Source organism: Pangasianodon hypophthalmus, chromosome 6 (genome assembly GCF_027358585.1).
Source record: "Pangasianodon hypophthalmus isolate fPanHyp1 chromosome 6, fPanHyp1.pri, whole genome shotgun sequence".
Lineage (NCBI taxonomy): Eukaryota > Metazoa > Chordata > Actinopteri > Siluriformes > Pangasiidae > Pangasianodon > Pangasianodon hypophthalmus.
The window spans coordinates 27,624,594-27,645,052 of NC_069715.1; the positions used below are offsets into that span (position 1 = coordinate 27,624,594).

At 38.4% G+C, this 20,459-nt stretch overlaps 1 protein-coding gene across 2 annotated transcripts; it reads left to right on the top strand.

Annotated features, from left to right (window-relative positions):
• The first annotated feature begins 561 nt into the window (after positions 1-561).
• Positions 562-20,429, top strand: ddx11 (DEAD/H (Asp-Glu-Ala-Asp/His) box helicase 11). Of its 2 annotated transcripts, none has more exons than XM_026914193.3 (27): positions 562-798; positions 876-987; positions 2,141-2,283; positions 2,422-2,508; positions 2,976-3,118; positions 3,201-3,255; positions 4,133-4,240; positions 4,954-5,041; positions 5,202-5,407; positions 6,260-6,412; positions 8,710-8,756; positions 8,938-9,017; positions 9,125-9,166; positions 10,315-10,382; positions 11,488-11,526; positions 12,163-12,289; positions 12,734-12,862; positions 14,085-14,197; positions 14,311-14,383; positions 14,669-14,772; positions 15,405-15,554; positions 16,248-16,316; positions 17,059-17,159; positions 17,762-17,846; positions 17,948-18,023; positions 18,874-19,028; positions 20,153-20,429. In XM_026914193.3, the coding sequence occupies exons 1-27, from the start codon at positions 664-666 to the stop codon at positions 20,183-20,185; spliced, it is 2,721 nt and encodes a 906-aa protein (XP_026769994.3). In that variant the 5' UTR covers positions 562-663; the 3' UTR covers positions 20,186-20,429. The 2 variants fall into 2 exon arrangements, with proteins under 2 accessions (XP_026769994.3, XP_026769995.3); XM_026914194.3 differs by having other exon boundaries at positions 2,144-2,283.
• The last annotated feature ends 30 nt before the right edge of the window (positions 20,430-20,459 follow it).

The following is a 20,459-nucleotide window of genomic DNA, read 5'->3' on the forward strand; positions in this document are numbered from 1 at the left end:
TTATGGGTGTGTGTTGGCTCACTTTCTTTATTTTTCATATTCTTTAATTAATACCAAAAAAATAAAACTGATTTTCATAAAAATTTTCTCGATGGTATGCTTAGTCCCTGATTAAGTGAACTAGCATGAGGATGTGTTTTTGACAGAGACTCCAAAGCACTTCTATAAGTCGCTTTTAAGTCGCTCTGGATAAGGATAAAAGCTGTAAAAGTAATAGAAAGAATATTATAATATAACAGTGCAGGAATCCATGCAAATTATGATGTGAAGCCGATCAAGTTGAGGTTTACGTTAGTTAGTCTTCTTACTTATGCGTAAATGTACACACACTCAGGAGCACGAGTAGGACACGAACGTGTTTTATGAATTTAAAAGATTTTTCACGAATACCAGTTTTCTTGTGTAAACGCTCATACGAATGATTTGCGAACAAATCCGTTTGTATCCGGCTTAATAAATGAGGCCCAATGTCTAATGTTTCATTTGGTGAAAGTGGTCATTTGATGATGATCCCTAACTGGAGTAGGTTGGGTCTCGTTCTGATTGGCTGACACTCATCCATGGCGCGGACCTTCAAGGAAGTTTAGTGCGAACAGCTGAAGTAGCTAAGCGGTCTTTCGTCGAGGTGTTTCAGCTTTGATTTGAGGCACTGGACTGGCTGAAATGGAGAACGGGAATGGCGTCAGTCGCTTCCCGTTTCCCTTTAAGCCGTATCCGATCCAGGAGCGCTTCATGGAGGCGCTGTACGCCGTGCTCGAGCAGGGCAAAGTGGGCATCTTCGAGAGCCCCACCGGCACGGTCAGTCTGCACGGATCTTTCTGTTTATCCGTCCATGCTTTACATTAGGGGTTTCATTGCTGGCTTGTGATCTGCAGGGGAAGTCTCTGAGTCTGATCTGTGGTGCGCTGACATGGCTGAAAGACTGCGAGGAGAAGAAACGACAAGAAGCTGCCAAGCTCCTGGAGCACACAGTGAGCGCGAGGGCAGGTGATTCACGAATCGATTCTTTCTGATTCGATTCAGAGTGAATCGATTCCCTAATGTTTGGATAATGTGTGGTGTTTTTTATTATTATTATAATTATTTATTATTTATTTTTAAATGTTTTAATTATGTATCATATATTGTGCCACCCACCCACTGTGATCTATGCATTCTGTACTGTGTACAGTTTGCCAGTGAGTGTTTAATGCCCTTATGAGTGATTCATTTATCTTCAGTAAGTACTTTATCCTGGAAAGCAGAGACTAGGTGTGAGACGGGAATACACCCAGACTGGGACGCCTGTCCACTGCAGGGCATCGTGCACACACACACACACACACACACACACATTCACACTAATTCACACCTAGGGATGCTTTAAAGTCATGGATCAACCTACTGGCCTCCCAGAGAACCCAACAGGGAAATCAACAGGGGAAGAATGTGCAAAACTCCTCTCAGTAACCTGAGCTCAGGATCTGAATCTGGCCCTCTGGAGCTGTGAGGCACCACAGTACTGTCCTGCCATTGTGAATAATAAATGTAGCATTAGATGACAGGAAATGAACACTCAAGCTGGGGATGGATGGGGCAGGATTTAGTCTAGTAACTGCACCATGATGCACTGTCAGGTGGAAAAGTACAGCAAAATTCAAAATTCATTGCCTCTAGACATCTTTTCAATTATCTAAAAGCAGTACGTTTTCCTTATTTGGTGCAGTGAAACATCCTTACTAGAGCATTTCACATTTCATGTTTTCCTTTTTCATGATACAATCAATGATCTTTAAAATTTCCATGATACAGTTAATGACTTTCATTTAAAAATTCAGTTCAATTCAATGCAATTCAATTTTTATTTGTATAGCATTTTTAACAATGGATATTGTCACAAAGCAGCTTTACAGAAATAACCAAATTCAAATTAAATTAAATCAAAATAAATTGTATGAATGTGTGAATTTATCCCTAATGGAGAAAAAAATGCCTAGAAAATGCTTAAAAGTGTATATATGAATGAAGTCTTGAGAATGTCTGCAATTTCGTGACAAGGAAAGAGCAGAAATCTCCAGTGTTTCGGGGTGGTGAATCAAATCTTGCATAGTTCCTTTGAACAGCTTTGTCAGGATGAATTGATGAGTCATGATGCTGTCAGTAGGTGGAGGAGGAAAAGATGGGGACGGAATCACGGTTCAGGAGGAGGAAAAAGGGAGCAGCGCTGGTGCTGACGGAGAGCTGGACTGGGTTTCAGAGTTTGTGCAGAAAAGAGCAGAGAGAGAGATGGTGAACAAATTAAAGGTGGGAAACTAAAACAATCTGAATATCGAATAGCTTGGCACCAAACCGTATTAATAAGTTGCAAAAGGTGCAGTATGTACTCGTACCAGTGTGCTGAAGTGTGATCAATATAGTACATGTTCATTCTTTCTTTCCCAGGACGAAGAGGTGAAAAGGAAGAGGAGAGAGGACCGACTGGAGATGATCAGACACAATGCTCAGCTTAAATACTCCATGAAGAGAAAAGTCAGTTTGTGATATCATTATCAGTGATAGCTGGTCGTGATATTAGATTTTAGCACCCATCTAATATCAGTAGTTCGGCAATGAAATTATTAGGATTGAGCAATGGATTAGATCACAAGGTCTCATTTTCAGTGCAGATGGAGACCAAATCTAGGGGGCGTGTCACTCTGTGTAATTGCCTGACAATCTACAGTCTGTTCTAGAAAGAAATCAGCCCTATTAGTGGTGCTGTTGCGCTCATTTCCACAAAAAAGTCCAAAATAGCAGCAAAAATCTTTTGTTAGCAGCAAAAATCTGACATGGATGCCAAAAACAAACCTTTATAACCCTTGATATATATATATTTATCTTTGTAAAATGGCGGAGGAGCCCTGCTAGCGCATTAATACCAGCCGCCCCTGTGTACTGCAGTATATTTTCGTGTGCACATGCATTCACGTATCTAAAAAGTGCCCTTATATCCACAGAACAGTGAGAATAGCGAGACTGAGAAGCTGCTGCAGTGCAGTAAGCAGGACGCAGGCTCAGAAGAAGGACCTAACGAAGACGACGAGGACGGGCTCGTTGTTGCGGATTATGAAAGCGATGAAGAAGTCACACCCAAAAACAGGTGTGTGTTTGTGTGTGCGCACATTTCTATGTTTGTTATAGCATTTCTTTAACTCTTAATGTTCATGCTCACTCTTCTCCAGGCTCTGTGATGATGATGATGATGATGATGATCTGGAGGAAGAGCACGTCACTAAGGTGCGTATTATTTACATTTATGAGCACATACATTTTATTATCTGTGTTTGGTCCCAGAAAAAAAAAACGAAGGATTGTGATCTCAAATATGTTTTGTACATTTATTAATTATTAGATATGTTATAATTAGGGCTGTCTGAATACTATTCAAATTTTAATAATTGCATATTTGAAAACTAAAAAAGGTCCACATTTGAATTTTAAAGATCCTACACTTACAGTCACCTAATGTGGGTCTGCGTCTTGGCTAAATGATCCTCGTGTCTCTTGATGTCGTAGCATATGCGTGTATATGTCATTTATGGCATATTTTATTTTCACATATCATGAATGTTCAGATTTTCTGATTTAAACGTGTATTAGGTAAGATTAGTCTTTTTTTTTTTTCCACCCAAGATCAGGTCTCTAAATGTTAGTTGGGTTCGATATTTGAATTATTTTTTTTATTTTTTACTCCACCATTCCTGCCCATGTTCACAAAGCTTTGCCCCCAGGATCTACGGTGGCCCATAGAGTACAGGGTGTCCGAAAAGTCAAGAATCAATGAGAGTAAAACGACATGTACTTAATTTTGTATTTATTATTTGCACAGTATGCTCTACATCTCCACCTTTACACTCTATACATTTTCTGAGCCACTGTATCATGTTTTTGAGGATTTTGCTCAGCATGTAGAATGATATATTCAGATCTACATATTTACTCAACATATTCTCATTGGTTCCTGACTTCCTGTCAGTGGCGTTATTATGGTATGTGCTTTTCAGGTTTAATTTTAAATAATCATAAAATAATTTAAGTGAGCATGAGCTTGTGTGATGCATATAATGTGATGTGTGTTTTTTGTGTTTCTTTATTTTATGTCTCTTTATATCAGATTTATTACTGCAGCCGTACACACTCACAGCTGGCCCAGTTCGTGCATGAAGTGCAGAAGAGTCCGTATAGCTCCACGGTCAGCTTGGTCAATCTCGGGTCTAGACAGGTATACACACACACACACACACACACACACAGTATTCTTAATGACCTTGCTAGTTGGCTGTTAGGTGAGCTTTTAATCTGTTAACATTAGAGGCTCTGTTTTACATTAAAGGAGCATTTGGTTATTTTTGGACCCCACTGCTGCTTTCCCTACTAATCCCCCTACTAAGTCTTTCCCTACTAATCCCCCAACCAACCCCCTTTTCTATATTAAAACAAACACATTAAAACATAAAATTTTATTGAACCAGTTTTTAATGTTTGAAAGTGTGTGACCAGGAGCTTTAAGAAAAAGGGAAGCGGGGGTTTAGCAGCTCTGTTCTCATTGTCTCACTGGGGTGGTAGTTATTTCCAACCTGGAAAAAATATACACAGAAACCTGAAAGTGAACAAAATAATCAAATCTCTTTGATGGCAATATTGCATATCACAAGGTGTTTTAGAAATTCTGTGATTATTACAGGTCTAGAAACACTTTTCAATATTACACACTGCACCTTTAATAACAAAGTAATAACAATAATAAGACCCCGGAGGACACTCGCCATTGGTTATGCAAGTTTAGTCCTGCTCAAGCACTCTGTTGCACATGCTATGAGCTTAAAGAGAAAATATTTAGGCTTTTTACTCGTTTTTTCAGTTTTTCTTTAAAACTATTTTTATGTAAGTACTGTATTTGTGAGTAGAAAATTAGAGATGTTTTTGTCTCTTCAGAATCTGTGCATTAATCCAGAGGTGGCACGACTGGGGAGCGTTCAGCTGATCAACGATCGCTGTATGGAGCTGCAAAAAAATAAACATGGTCAGAATCACGCACGCTCAAACACGCCACAAACGCATCACCCATGAGCATTACGAAAAACAAATGAGATCCATACTGTATATAAAAGTGTATATGGAAAAAAACATTACATCTGTTGTAGGATTCCAGGTTACATTTGACCTTTGACCTCTGTACAAAGATAAGCAGAACAAGGTGGACTCGGAGCCTAAACGCCGCCGCGGTGCCATCAAAGCGACCTGCGCTTTCTCGGGCTACGAGAAGATGATGACGATGCGAGACGAGGTGCTGGCGAGCGTCAGAGACATCGAGCAGCTCGTGCAGCACGGCCGAGACACACACACCTGCCCTTATTACAGCACACGGCTGGCTATTCCTGCAGCTCAGGTCCACACACACACACACACACACACACAAATTAAAGTTCAGAAGTCTGTTTCCTTGCTATTAATTTTTCATGAGAGAGAGAAAAAGAAGCTGGTGAGGGAACGATTGTTTACTGCTGTAAAGTAACCAATAACTGTAAACTAACTTGTTCTCAGGACGTTCCACAGCATTTAATGTAACAATAAATGGATAAAAAAGTATAATTTGTTGTTCCTTAATAAAAAGTGTAATTGTTGGCAAATTTCTGCGGTCTAAGAGGAATAAAACGCTTCGGGATGTGTCGTTAAATGGTGGAAAATAATCAACTTTGGAGTGGTAACAGTAACTCTGCTTCGTTACCCCGATCCGTTGTTGATTACTTTTCTATAACCGCATGCTCCTACATGTTTGATTCCTTACTTAACTAATGTGCCCATAGACGTATAATTTAGATTAATAATAAAATGTTTAATTGCCCAGGAAGGAATCTCTATACCTCTATTTCACCCTCATTAAAATTCCAGGATCTATAAATATTCATGAATATGCAAATCTGAAGCATTCTGAAATCCTCAGTGCTAGCAGGCAAGTTAACCGCTAGCTATCTAGCTCACATTTGTCCAAAGTATACTGGACATGACTGGGTTATAATATATGGAATATAATTTAACAATCATATTTTTCATTACTAACATTAGTCAAATCTAGGATTTATAGTTAAAGGTTTCCAAGTACATCATTCTTTTCTAATAATTTGCATATCAGATGTGATTGATCGTGTTTGGTGACAAACTGAGGGCATGCATATAGTGCTGAATCAGGGGTTCAGTGATTCAAATATCCAGTTTTAAAGTTTATTCCTCCCTCTCTCAGGTGGTGGTGTTGCCGTATCAATCTCTCCTTCATGCTGCGACTCGCAAGGCGTCCGGGATCAAGCTGAAGGATCAGATCGTCATTATCGACGAGGCTCACAACCTCACGGACACGATCACGGCACTGCACAGCGCTGAGGTCAACGGAGCACAGGTATGGTGCTGATATGAGCTACGGCTGCACGAAAAGCGCTCAGGACAGGACACAAGATGTGAAAGCAGCCTTAGACTTGTATTCTAACTGATTTTGAAGTAAACAGGGTTTTTTTTTTCTGGTCCAGTACTGGAAAACATGTCAAAAAACATGTCAAACCTATCAGCAGTATACACATATTGCCCCCTATACCTTTGAGGGGACATTAACATTGTTTGTACCTCAGGGTACAGGAGTGTGTGGGAGTCCTGCCCACTCCTGAATAAATTCTGACCAGTCCCTCACAAGCACCCAGTACACTCTCATGTTAATGAACATGGCCTTTCTTTGCCCCATGAGCTTCTTATCAGGCCCCCCACTCCTGCCCACAGGAAACTAAAAATACACTCGCTGTCATGACTCTTTTGTTGGGTCCTGTGGGATCCCAGTCCTGATCCACACCTCCAGCTCAGAGAGCAGAAATAAACCTGTAGAGTACTGATAGTGAGTTATACGCTTCATTCAGTACAGATACATAAGCACCAGGGACATTTCCATATGATGAAAATTTCATTTCTGCTGAATGTTTTAGCACAGTTAACCATATTTTCACTAAATTATATTAACAGATGTACTACACTTTTACCAGTAGCTGTGTCTCTGAACCATTTAACATCAAGGTACCAGTTTCAAACTGTTAATACGCTGTGAAAAATGTCTGTTTGAGCCCAAGATTCCCAGACTAATAAAAATTTTTTAAATAATGTCGTGTCTCGCTTTGAATAGCGAGCTGATTGTCATAACAAGCATGAGCTGCCTTGACGTGCTAAAATATCTCCTGAATAAAATGATGAAGATACTTAAGCTGTCCACAATAACACTGTTGTGTGTGTTGGATAACTACTTTGGGTCCTTTATAACACCTTTATAAGAGTTGCATGAATCTTTTATAAAGGTAATGCTGGGTGTTTCTTTTAAAAGGATTTTAGCAAAACTTGATGTGACCTTCGTCAAAATGTGAGATTGTTGTTTTTTTTTTTTTTTTAATTCTTATATTGAAAGTCATTAGGTAAGGAATAACACATAACAGATGGCGTGGTTAATACGAAAATGATGCACGCCAGAATGGTGTGAACCGTTATCACCCCAAAGTGGATTATTTTTGTATAACAGCACCATCAGGAGTGTGTTATTACACTTATGCCACAGTGATTTGCCAACAATTACAATGATTAATTTGTTAATGAATGAAACATCAAACGTTTTAATGGTTCATAGTTAGATTTAATGTTGTGGAACGTCCAAGAGACGATTTCCTGTTATTACTTGTTATAGCTGCGATAAACAGTCGTTCCCTCACCAGCCTCTCCTTCTCTCTCTCTCTTTCTCTCTCTTTCTCTCTCAAAGCTTAAGCTCCTCTGTCTTGAAGACTTTACCATACTGGGAAACTTTACAAAGCACCATGCCTGTTAAAAAGTGCTGACACTTGAGACTCCTTCCATAAATGTTAAATGTATATGCAAATGTCTTGTTATCAGGAATTATACATTTTTCTTTGTTAAACACCACTCTGTTTTATTATTTGTTTAGATTATGTGGAACGCCCACCATACAAGTCCCTGTGTATGAGCTGTTACTATAGAAACAAGTGCATTAATATTAACTTATTGTTAATGTTACAGCTGGAACTTCTGTCCAAGCCGTGCGGTTATACAAAAAATAATGCACACCTTCTGACCAATCAGATTTGAGAATTCAACCCTGCTGTGGTATTCAACCTTGCTTTGTTCGACTAACACCACATCCTTGACCACTTGATACAGCTTCTATGAAGTAACCATTTAATTCATTTAGTTCATAGATACTTTTATAGATAAGTGAAGTTGTAGAAAGTATACATTATTCCTTCATACCAGTGTTATAAATGCAGCTTTGACCAGCTTAGCATGACAGCCTGAAAATCATTCATCAGCTGACAAATAGGCTTTAAATATGTGAACTTGGTTTTGAATAGCGCTTCATAATAGTTTTTAATCTAAGGTAAAAAAAAAAACCATGTGCCTGTACAGAGCCTCAAAGCTTCATTAATGTGTTAGTAAAGCCAATAACATGTAACTTGAAATAGTTACAAATAGTTATAACATAAAAACACCTCATGAGGTTTGACATAAATCCTCCAGCATTGCTTTGTAAAAGATTCATGAAATGCTATTTTAATGGCTCAGTGTTCAGCTAGGTACGCTACAAATAATATTGTAATGAATCATGTAAGCGATTTTCTGCCAATGCCTAATGGAGCTGTTGATGTTGTGTTTCAGCTGTGCAGGGCTCACTCACAGCTCTCTCAGTACTGTGACCGCTACAGGTAAATGAAAAAAAACCTCTCATTACTTTATTACTTACAGGCTTTTAAAAATGCCTGCTCCTCATAAATATGTTTTAAAATGGCAGGAGATGCTTCTGACTTTCTTAAAATGGCTTTCAAATGTTTGCAAGGAAAAAATAGCATATCTATATTTGGATATATTCATATGTGTCTCTTGCAGGAGCCGCTTGAAGGCCAAGAATCTGATGTATATCAAGCAAATCCTGTTTGTGCTAGAGGGACTTGTGCGCACTCTTGGAGGTCAGTTCTGTGTGTGTGTCAGAGAGAGAGAGAGAGAGAGAGAGAGAGAGAGCGAGCGGAATGTTGTGTTTTGCTGTTATTTTAATAAACATTGTTTGTAACCACAGGGAAGGTGGGCCTGAATCCTGTGACTCAGACCACTCAGTCAGGTAAACACACACACACAGACACACACACACACACGCACACTTGTCTTAATAGAAGGTCCTCACAAGGATATTGACACAAGTATAAATGTGTCATGCGACAGAGTCATAGACGGATGCAGTTGCAGTAGAGAGTTTTATTTAAAAAAAAAACAGGCAGACAAATCCAAAATGTGAAGCAACATCGTGAACAGAGACGGGCAGAAGGTCAGACGATCAGGAGTCAGTAAATCACAGGCAAAATCCAAAAACCAGGAAGCAAAACGAGCTCAAAAAACCTGAATATCTAAACATGTAAGCAAAGGCTCGGTAAGTCAGGTCAACATACACTGACTGAGCTGCCTTGTGAGAGTTCATGTTTATATAGGGTGTGTGTGTGTGTGTGTGTGTGTGTGTGATTGGGAACCGGTGTCTCTCACCTGTATTCAGGTGAGTGTGAACGTACAGGTGGGGAGAGGTGTTGGAGTTTGTAGTCTGCAGTAGCCACGTTTGTATGCCATGGTGTAGTCTGGGAAGTGGAGTTCTTGGTGGATTGGTGCTAAATACAGCTAATTATTGCAATGCTACACCTAAATCTAACCCAAACCTTAATCTCAGCAACCAAATACTTTCCTCTCTTTTCGATTTTAAAATAAAAGCTGCAATTTTTGTAGTCAAATGTACTCACATCTTTGTGCTGTCATTGTGGGGCCATTCGTTCACCACTAAGATATAAAAACATACCACACACACATGGACATACACATATGACTCTTTCATGGATGTTTCTTTTTCATCACCTCTTTAAAACAATCACTCCTGTATTGACCATATTCACAGGACAGCCAAAGTGTTTGTGACGTCACACTCAGGCTGGGAAAAGGCGAGCAGTCAGTTAGCAGATATGTAACAGTGGACTAAAAACATAAATAAACTGAGATATAGAAAAACACAACAACATAAAAACAGAAACATGACTGAAGTGCAAATCCACAGTTTAAGAGAAAACTCGGTGCTGTTAAATAACTGTAACTTAAATAACTCTTCAATTTCTCATGAAGTGTGTTTTGTAGACGATCCCAAAAAAACAGACAAAAAAAAACACATCTGGAAATGACAGAGCAATTTAAATTGGTTGTACACTAATCCTTTTATTTCTTTCTTCACCACAGGAACCGAACTGTTAACCATTAATGACTTCCTGTTCAGAGCGCAGATAGACAACATCAACCTGTTCAAGGTACAACACACACTTATCACCATGTAAAAGAAAGAAGTCAAAAGAAAGATGTAGATCAGAATGGCTTTGGTAGACACGAACTCCTCGCCTTTATCTGAAATAAGCAGAAAGATGGTCGTGCTGTTACGGTCACTGCATCGAGGCGCTGGAACATTCTACCAGTAGACTTCAGACATGCTTCTTTTATGCTTTTTTTACATAAATTAATTATCCTTTGGGATAGTTGAATGCCTATTGTATGTGAATGTATCATTTGTGTGTATAGGTAAGTCTGCTTATACCACAGCGCTGTTGAATTCTCTATTCTGATTGGTCAGAAGGTGTTGATTCATTTTCTATAACAGCAGCTCTGACCGCAGTTCCAGCTACAAGGCAAATCACAGGTTTATATTAATGCAATCATTCTAATACATGATCATTTCTATAGTAAGAGCTAATTCACACTGTACATAATCTAAGCCTAATAATACACAGATTAAAAACATGTTCTTATTTAACATGTATGGAAGGAGTCTCCAGTGTCAGTGCTTTGTAACATTCAGTAAGTTTTCCTCCACCGGAAAGTCTTGAGGACGGAGGAGATTGTGCTTTCCACTTTCTCAGTAACGTCACAATCAGCAATCTTTTGAAAATGTTATTATCTTCAAAAGGTAAAAAAGAGCCACTAGTGAGGGGACAACTGTTTATATTTGCTATAGTGTAAGCAATAACGGGAACAAATTTGTTTTAAAGTCATATTACAAACGTATGATGTGTAATTATTTAATTTAAAAAAAAATCTTATTGTTGCCAAATTGCTGTGGTATGAAGGAATACAACACTGCAGAGTGTGTTGTACTAGGACAATAATCAACTCTGGGGCAGTCAGAATAACTCCGCTTTGTGTCAGGCTACATCACACCACCCTGTCGTTGATTATTTTCCTATAACAGCACACCCTCAAGTGTTTTATTCCTTGCTTATCTTATTATCCAAAGCAGCTGAAAGCAGTAATTGAAGGGGAAAAAAGTTTAAATATTAAGCATTTTGTACAGCAGGCCTTGTTTTAAATGTGTTCTAAAAGTAAAATAATTGTTAACTGACTTAAAATCTGTTTCTAATGAAGGTTCAGAGATATTTTGAGAAGAGTCTGATCAGCAGGAAGGTGAGCTGAGCAACATTTCCAACCTAATCTCTATCCTTTTTCCTCATTGTACAGGATGTATGATTACCACAGACATGAATTATGTTAGGTTTCACTGTAAAGCAAAAACGTTTACTCCAGACTTGCTCACAATGGAAGTCTAAGGGCAATTCCATCAATAATCCTTCATGTTGTATTTTTTTAAGAATACTTCAGTACCACAGACGAATGTATTTAAAAAAAAAAAAAAAAAAAACTATAATTTTTTTAGAATTTGTCCTTTCAGAGATTCAGAGTGATTTTTTCACAGGGGGATTTGTGCTAGTTGTGTGGCTCTGATGGCGTATGTACAGGAATTACGTTTTAATGTATTGCTCCAGTGTTGGAAAGTTGATACAACTCCCTATGAACAGATTTCAGTGTGTTTTATAACAAGACCTTTATTTTTAACCGTGGTACACGGTTGGGTCGTGATGTTCTATTTTCATTTATTGATGAACTGGCCTTGGACTTCAATTTTAAGGGAGCCTTGTAAATGGATATTCACCAGGTTTCAAGGTGTTTCTATTGTTCATACACTTCAGATATGCTGGATAGAGGTTTAAATGTGGACAACTGCAAACACACTGTTGAGGATTGTGTTGTGTGTTTGTGTAGTTGTTTGGATTTTCTGAGAAGTATGAAGGGAGCGGTGTAAGCACACACACAAGCTCTATGAATAAGGAGAATCGCAGAACTGAAGGACTTGGACGCTTCTTGCAGGGCCTTCAGAGCAAAGCTACAGGTATCCTGTCAGTCATGGGGATGAATATTTCTGCAGAATAATGAATCTAGTTTTATTATTATATTATAATTATACTATTTTATTGTAGTTTTATTATGAGTATGTATTCAATGTTATGATGTCAGCTTCTCACCTACACACACAGATTGCTAGAAAGTATAATCTGCAGTATGCTACAGCTTCAAATTTTTTAACAGGTTACACAGAATTTAATTTAACTGGTATATAGTGTTTTGGCCTGGAAAAAAAAACCTCGCTCATGGTCCCAGGCGTCATCTGATGATCCTGATTTTATAGGATCACCATTCAAGATTTCTTCCTAACATTTTTGGGAAGTTTTTCCAGCCCACTGTTCTATTCAGCTCATTCAGTGTCTAGACCCTAATTTTTATAAAGCAACATTTTAATGTTGTATATAAATGTGTGTGTGTGTGTGTGTTGTAGCTCCTGTAGAGCCTCAGGGTTCAGTAGAAGACAGACCGATTATGGCGTCTCCTATGATGCTTGTGGAAAGCTTCCTTTTCGCTCTCACCAGCGCCAACAAAGATGGAAGAGTGGTGATGGAAAAACAAGGTAAGCTGTAGAATTCTTCATTCTGATTGGTCAGAAGGTGTTGATTCATTTTCTGTAACAGCAGCTCTGACAGTAGTTCCACCTGCAAGGCACATCACAGGTGTATATATTAACGAGCTCGTTCTAATACGTTATCATTTCTATAGTGACCACTTCTACAGGGACTTTCACCTTATTTAAGCCTAATGATAAAACAGATTTTAAAAAACTGTTAATACTTAACAAAGAAAACCATACAATCATTGCTGAAGCTTTGTGTGAGGAGATGTTTATTTAACAGTTATGGAAGGAGTCTCCAGTGTCAGTACTTTGTAAAGCTGTAACTTTAAGTTTTCCATCATGGGAAAGTCATCAGGACAGAGAAGTTGTGCTTTGCGGTTATTTGGTAATGTGACAAGCTTTTTTTTTTTTTTTTCCATGTTAGCTTCAAGAGAAAAAACAGGTAAATGACAGAACGACTGTTTATAGCTGCTATAACGTAAGTGATTACAGGAGCTTGTTTCATGGACGTATTGTTTTGTATTGCAGACTGATTTTAGTTTAAAATCCAGTTTTACATTTCAACTTTATTTCTTTAAAACAGCATTGAGCTTTAAATGTTAACTGAACTGTGATTAAAATTATTTTACACATAAATATTACATATTATGCCACTTTTACTCCTGTTAAAGTTTCAGCCGTGTAGATGATGGTGATTTTACATGAAATCAGAAGCACATTAATTACAATCCTTCACAACTATCAATCACGCCGTTATTAGTTCTGACGTGACTGCTGTCACGTTTTAAACCCAGCGTCTTAAAAAAGCAGCGGCTTCTCCAGTCAAAGCCAGTCAAGGACTGTAATGTCAGGATTTAACTTTATACGTTATATTTGTCTGCAATCTAATCAAACATGCTAATGGCTATGACTAGTCTCTTGTAATTACAGTCATGTTGACATGACATGAACAGACTTTGAGCCGTTTCTCTGACTTCCGTGCTGCCATGGCAACAAGCAGCAATGTGAATAGATGTCCTTCTTTAACATGATGAACTCCTTTATTCTTACAATAAGCAGCTCCTGGAGTGAGGGACAAGGAGAGAAGGAGGACAAGTGTTTGTGTGTGTGTGTGTGTGTGTGTGTGTGTGTGTGTGTGTGTGTGTGTGTGTGTGTGTGTGTACTTAGACATATTGTACCTGATATACATACATTTGACACAAATCTTTCTGTCTCTATGCAGCATGCCTGGCTCAGAGTAGTGTAAAGTTTCTCATGCTGAACGCAGCGGTTCATTTTGCACAAGTTCTCCAAGAATGCAGGGCCGTCGTAATCGCTGGGGGAACCATGCAGCCTGTAAGAGCATACAACACGCACACACACACACACACACACACACACACACACACACACACACACACACAGCAAGGCTTACTAACTGAATGCCTTAACACTTTTTCATGTCACAGGTCTCAGACTTTAAGGAGCAGCTTCTCCTTTCAGCTGGAGTTCCTAATGAGCGCATTGTAGAGTTTTCATGTGGTAAGTGTGTGAGAATGTGTGTGTGAGAATGTGTGTGTGAGAGTGTGTGTGAGAGTGTGTGTGAGAGTGTGTGTGAGAGTGTGTGTGAGAGTGTGTGTGAGAGTGTGTGTGAGAGTGTGTGTGAGAGAGAGAGTGTGTGAGAGTGAGAGATTGTGTGTGTATGTGGGAGTGTGTGTGTGGGAGTGTTTGTGAGAGTGAGAGTGTGTGTGTGTGTGTGAGTGTGAGTGTGTGTTGCTTTCATTATAACTACAGAACTATTCATGTCTGTAAAATTCTGTGCCTCAGGTCATGTCATCCCTCCGGAGAATATTCTACCCATAATCCTCTGCACTGGACCGTCTGGACAGGAGCTGGAGTTTACCTTCCAGACCAGAGACACACCACAGATGGTACAACACACACACACACACACACACACACACACACACACACACACACACACACACACACACACACACACATACACACACCCCTGTGAATCCAAACCTCCTGCATTGGTGTCACAGAATCCTTACTTTATAGAAAAAAATTGCCCTCAAAAGAGCAAAACATAATATAATATTTAAACCTGCGTTTTCTTTCTGGGTTCTACCATATTTATGCTTGAATATGGTATCATCCAAATTTCAATGTCTTAAATATGGTTACCATGGTTTCAAATGTTAAAAAAAAAAAAAGTTGTGTACTAAAATGTCACTTAATGCACTTTTACCATGGGTATATTCAGGAAATATATATTTATAGGTACATTTGAATTATAATTAAATTACCCCATATCATTACAAATAGGCTTTTTATGCACAGTTTTAAAAAACATTATTATTATTATTATTTACCCTTATTAAAAATATCATATGTATGAAGACACAACTAGAAAACACCATGTCGTCCTCCCATCCATAATAGCTTAATATTGCTAATATCACTGACATTGTTTATGCACTTAACATTCTATTTCTGTGTGTGTGTGTGTGTGTGTGTGTGTGTGTGTGTGTGTGTGTGTGTGTGTGTGTTCGTTCAGATGGAGGAGACGGGGCGTGTTCTGTCCAACCTGTGCAACGTGGTTCCAGGAGGCGTGGTCTGTTTTTTCCCCTCCTATGAGTACGAGAGGAGAATTCTGGGACACTGGGAGAGTAACGGAGTCCTCCAACGACTTGCAGCCAAAAAGAAGGTAAATATTTGTACACATTACTACACTTGATGTACTTTCTAAAGACAACGTGAAACAAAATCCTCCACTTGATCAAGTCCAGAATGAATCCTGTATGAAAATGAGCAAAAGTGAATTTATAGAAGAAATAATACATGTAATGAGTGATATTTTGGGCTTAAACATATAGTGGTACTATACAGTTTTATCAGTTTAAGCACTTATTACAAAGATTATTTAGGAGTGTTAAATAATTTAGAGAAAGGATTATGAGAAGGATTTTTGTTCAAAGAAAGGTAAGAAGTTTCTCCAACTCTTTAAAACAAGTTACTTAAAAAGTTGGAGAAACGATTTGAAGGGTGCCAACAATTCTGGAGTGAGTGAGGTGGCACTAAAAATCAGAAGACTGTTAGTACCACCTCGCCCACTCCAGAATTACTGGCACCCTCCAGATAGTTTCTCCAACTTTTTAAGTAATTTGTTTTAAGGAATTGGACAAACTATTTGCAATGTGCCAATAATTCTGGAGTGAGCGACTAAAAGTACTAAAAATCAGAAGACTTTGAGACAGCCAAAATCTTTGAATTTTGATGGACTATTACAGAAAAGGCAGTTTCATCTTTTGCACAATTTCACCAGTGTCATGAACTAACAAGGTAAATAACATTCAGAGCAAAGTTTATATTAATGATGTCGTGTTTACGTGTAATTCAGATTTTCCAGGAACCAAAGAAAGCGAGTCAGGTGGAGCAAGTGCTGTCTGAGTACTCCAAGTGCATCCAGGTGTGTTTTTAATGAGATTTATTTTTCGTGTGTGTGTGTGTGTGTGTGTGTGTGTGTGTGTGTGTGTGTGTGTGTGTGTGTGTGTGTGTGTGTGTGTGTGATATCTAAAGTAGGGTTGGGCGATATGACAGAAATATCATATCATGATACCTGAAGGCATTTCTACTATATACAACATGTATCAGTACATGTATTTTTTTTACAAAAATATATAACAATGAAATGGAGGTAATGTTTAAAAAATTACACTTTTAAAGATTCAGTATAAAATATCAGTATATTATTATATATTTTACCACAGCGCTACTGATGTATTGAATCTGATTGGTCAGAAGGTGATTAATGTTCTATAACGGGTTAAAAATATGATGAGTCATTCTTTAATTAATAAAATGTAATAGTTGAAAAATTGTGCTATAAAAGGAAAAAATGCTCTTATAGGAAGATAATCAGCTTCATGGTGGAAACTGGAACTGTGAGGCTTCGCATCAGGCTTCTTCACGTTCATTATTTTCCTATAACAGCATGCCTGCAGCATTACTTACATGTAATATAATAGATCTAATATTTGCTGATTCCAATCAGAGTTTTTAATTGTTATAGAAATACTGAAAAATCAGAAAAGTATGTTGTGAGATCACATATCATGATATCTGTATATTGTCATATTGCCCAGCCCTGTTCTAACAGTGTGGTGTTATACTGAAGTGGAGTTAAATTGTGGTGCATTTATCTGCCGTAGCGCTGCATCAATACTGGAGGCAGCCAGTCGGGGGCGCTGTTATTCTCTGTGGTTGGAGGAAAGATGAGTGAAGGGATTAACTTCTCAGATGATCTGGGCAGGTGAGAGTGATTCCGACAAACCACGCACACTACTCATACTAAACTAACCTCCACCCAAAAAGCAACTATATTAGCAAAAGTCTGATGGTTTTGATTTGACGCTGTGGTCATGAGATAGTAGGGGTGTAATGACACATCGCGATGCAAAATGTGACAATGTGCATCGTGGGAATGTGCGATTCACATTGTGAAAATTAGCATTCTGTTAATTATGCATCTAATGCATTTGCAATGTTTGAAAACCAGAGGTCCCAGTCTGAGTTAAAATATACAGAGATCATGATGGGCCTGATAGCTCCAAATCACAATGACCTCATTATAACAGTTAAAAAGTGCTCTTCAGTAGCTTCCAAATGACACCAGCCCCATGCCGCTGCAATTTACAGTACCAAGAACGACGTTTCAGAATGCTGTCATTTTAGCCAACTTTGGAGCTCTATTTCCAATTAAAATGCCTCCTCAGATGCTGCTATGGAGCTATTATATATCCAATGGCACACTGTAAACTGGACTCACATGAAAATCTTTGCATGTTTACTTCATCTGTGTCTCCCAGCTACATGCATTTGTGTGTGTGTGTGTGTGTGTGTGTGTGTATTAAGATGTATTGTGATGGTCGGAATGCCGTACCCCAACATCAAGTCCCCTGAACTTCAGGAGAAAATGGCGTATTTAGATAAGCACATGGTTAGTGATGAACTGAATTAATTTTATTTTATAACATCACCAAGAAAATCTCTAAAGAATAATTAAATATAATAATTTTATTACTTCCATTCTCTTTTCAGCCTCTTGTGGATGGCAGAAGTCCAGGGAAGGCTTTAATCGAAAACCTGTGCATGAAGGCTGTTAACCAGTCAATAGGTATAATGAGGATTTGTGTGTGTATAACCTGCCTATACAGCTTTAGTCTCTCTCTCACACACACATACACACACACACATTTGTCTTATTATACTTGTAAGGACCTTCCATTGACATCATTATTAATGGAGCTAATTAATGCTGTGCGACACCTAAATCTAACCCTAACCTTAACCTCAGCAACCAAAAGCAAACTTATTCACTCGTTTAGTTTTGTAAATAAAAGCTGCAGTTTTCCTCGTGGGAACCACACAAATGTTCCCACATCAGATCTGTCTGACATTCCTGTCCTTGTGGGGACACATGGCTCCCACTAAGATATAAAAACTTATCACATATGCACAAACACACAGCGTGCAGGCTGATTGTCTCCTTAAAATAATATTCATGACTGCATAGTTACTTGCAAAAGTTTGTGCACCCTCATTTCGAAATAATCTCTGGCGGGGATTTGATTTATTTTTTTTTTTTTTTTAAACCTAGTTACTCTTTACTCATGTCTTTCTGTTTCTTCCATTTCTGAATAATGGCTTTAACTGTTGTCTTTTTACTCTTTTCCTTAACACTGCGGCAGGTCAGTATTTTCTGATTTAAAGTACAAACTTAAACTTTTCATGTCTTAAACTTTTTCATAGCTTAAATTTTTCACGTCTTGAAAAGTAAACGTGTGGTGCTTTTTAACTCATTAGACACCTTTATGAGCCTCATTCAGTTAAATTACCTCATATATTTTCACTAATAAATCAAGGGGTATGCAAACTTTTGCAATCTGCTGTACCTTTAGTATGTGTACAAGAAATGAGCTGCATCTTGTTTCCTGAGTTTCATCACTTCCTGTCTCCTCTCCCAGGCCGGGCGATTCGTCACAGGGGTGATTACGCCTGTATCGTGTTGTGTGACCGGCGCTACGCCCGCACTGGCACACTGCAGAAACTTCCGGAGTGGATCCGAAGCAGCACACGCACTCACAGCAACTTCGGGCCGGCCTTCGCCAGCATCAGGAAGGTGAGGATGCGGTCATACACAAATACATGAACATAAGAAGTGTGTAAGATGTGTTTATGAGCATCTTCACACATATTGATCCTTTAGTTGAGTCTGATTAGATTGATGTCAATAGTTTTGTTTAGTTTTCCATTTGATCTGATTTGATTTGACACTGCACAAATTTAAACAGAGCACAGCACCCTTAAGACTGGCTCAGGGGATGTGGCTTTTCTTCTTTTGTTCTACATATTCTCATTAGTTCAATGAGAGTTCAAGTTCAAATTCTCCATCACCTTGAGGGATTTCCATCATACTTCTTAAACTGGTCTAAAAAATGAAATAAAAACATGTCATTTAACAAAGAAAACCATTTACTCATTGAAATGGTGAAATCATCAGTTAGGAAATGTTTATTTAGTATTTAAGGAAGGAGTCTCCAGTGTCAGCACGGAAAGTCTTCAGGACAGGAGTGTGTGCTTTGTGATTTCTCAGTAACAGAACTGTTTACAGCTGCTATAGCATAAGTGATAACAGGAACTAACTTGTGCGGACGTTTCACAACATTGAGTATACACAGATCAAAAGTATGATGTGCCATTCTTTAATTAATACAAATGAAAGCCAAATTGCTGTGGTATAAGGGGAATAAAATACTTCGGGACCTTCTGTTATAGGAAAATCATCAATGTCACTAATAACAGCACACCTCTAAGTGTTTTATTCTTTAGCTAACTACAGGCTACTTGGTGTAAAATAACAGTGTCACCACCTCACTTGGTTAAACTAGAAAATTCCGGATAAACATTGAGGCACAATCAACTTCTGAACATCATCAACTTTTCCCGTTCACAGTTTTACACACAGGAAGTTAATCCTGCAAGAATCTCATCTCAGCTTTTCACAGTGTAAAATATTTTCATTAAAAAATATTGTATTTTGTTTTCCTGCTGTAATGAGTACTTGTGTTGGAGTAAACACTAATGCAAGTGATTAAATGCTCCATATGTGAAAACTTTTCATCTACTTAACATCTATTTGCCTGATTGTTAGTAGTTGCTGGCCTTCGACAGAAAGTGATCTTGTCTAGCCGTGTGTGTCTGTGTATTCGATCTGAGTGTCTGAATATTTGTCTGATTTTGCAGTTTTTCCTGGAGAAGCGACAAACACAGCACTGAGCAGAAGCACACATGACCTCAAGTCTACATCTGTCCAGATTCAAGTTCTGTTTTCTTTTTTCTTTTAAGACCCTGTGTGCATGTAGTTGTGTAATCCTGTAAAAGCCATGTAAATAATTAACATTCCTCCTGTCCGTTTCTTCTGTGCTGGTTTTTCTGTGTTGAGTCCAACTCTGAAATTTGTACAACGTTCATGTGAGACTGTTACAGTTTAATGTGAATAAAATCAATATAATGAGGTGAACTGGAAATTTATATATGATAAACTCACTCA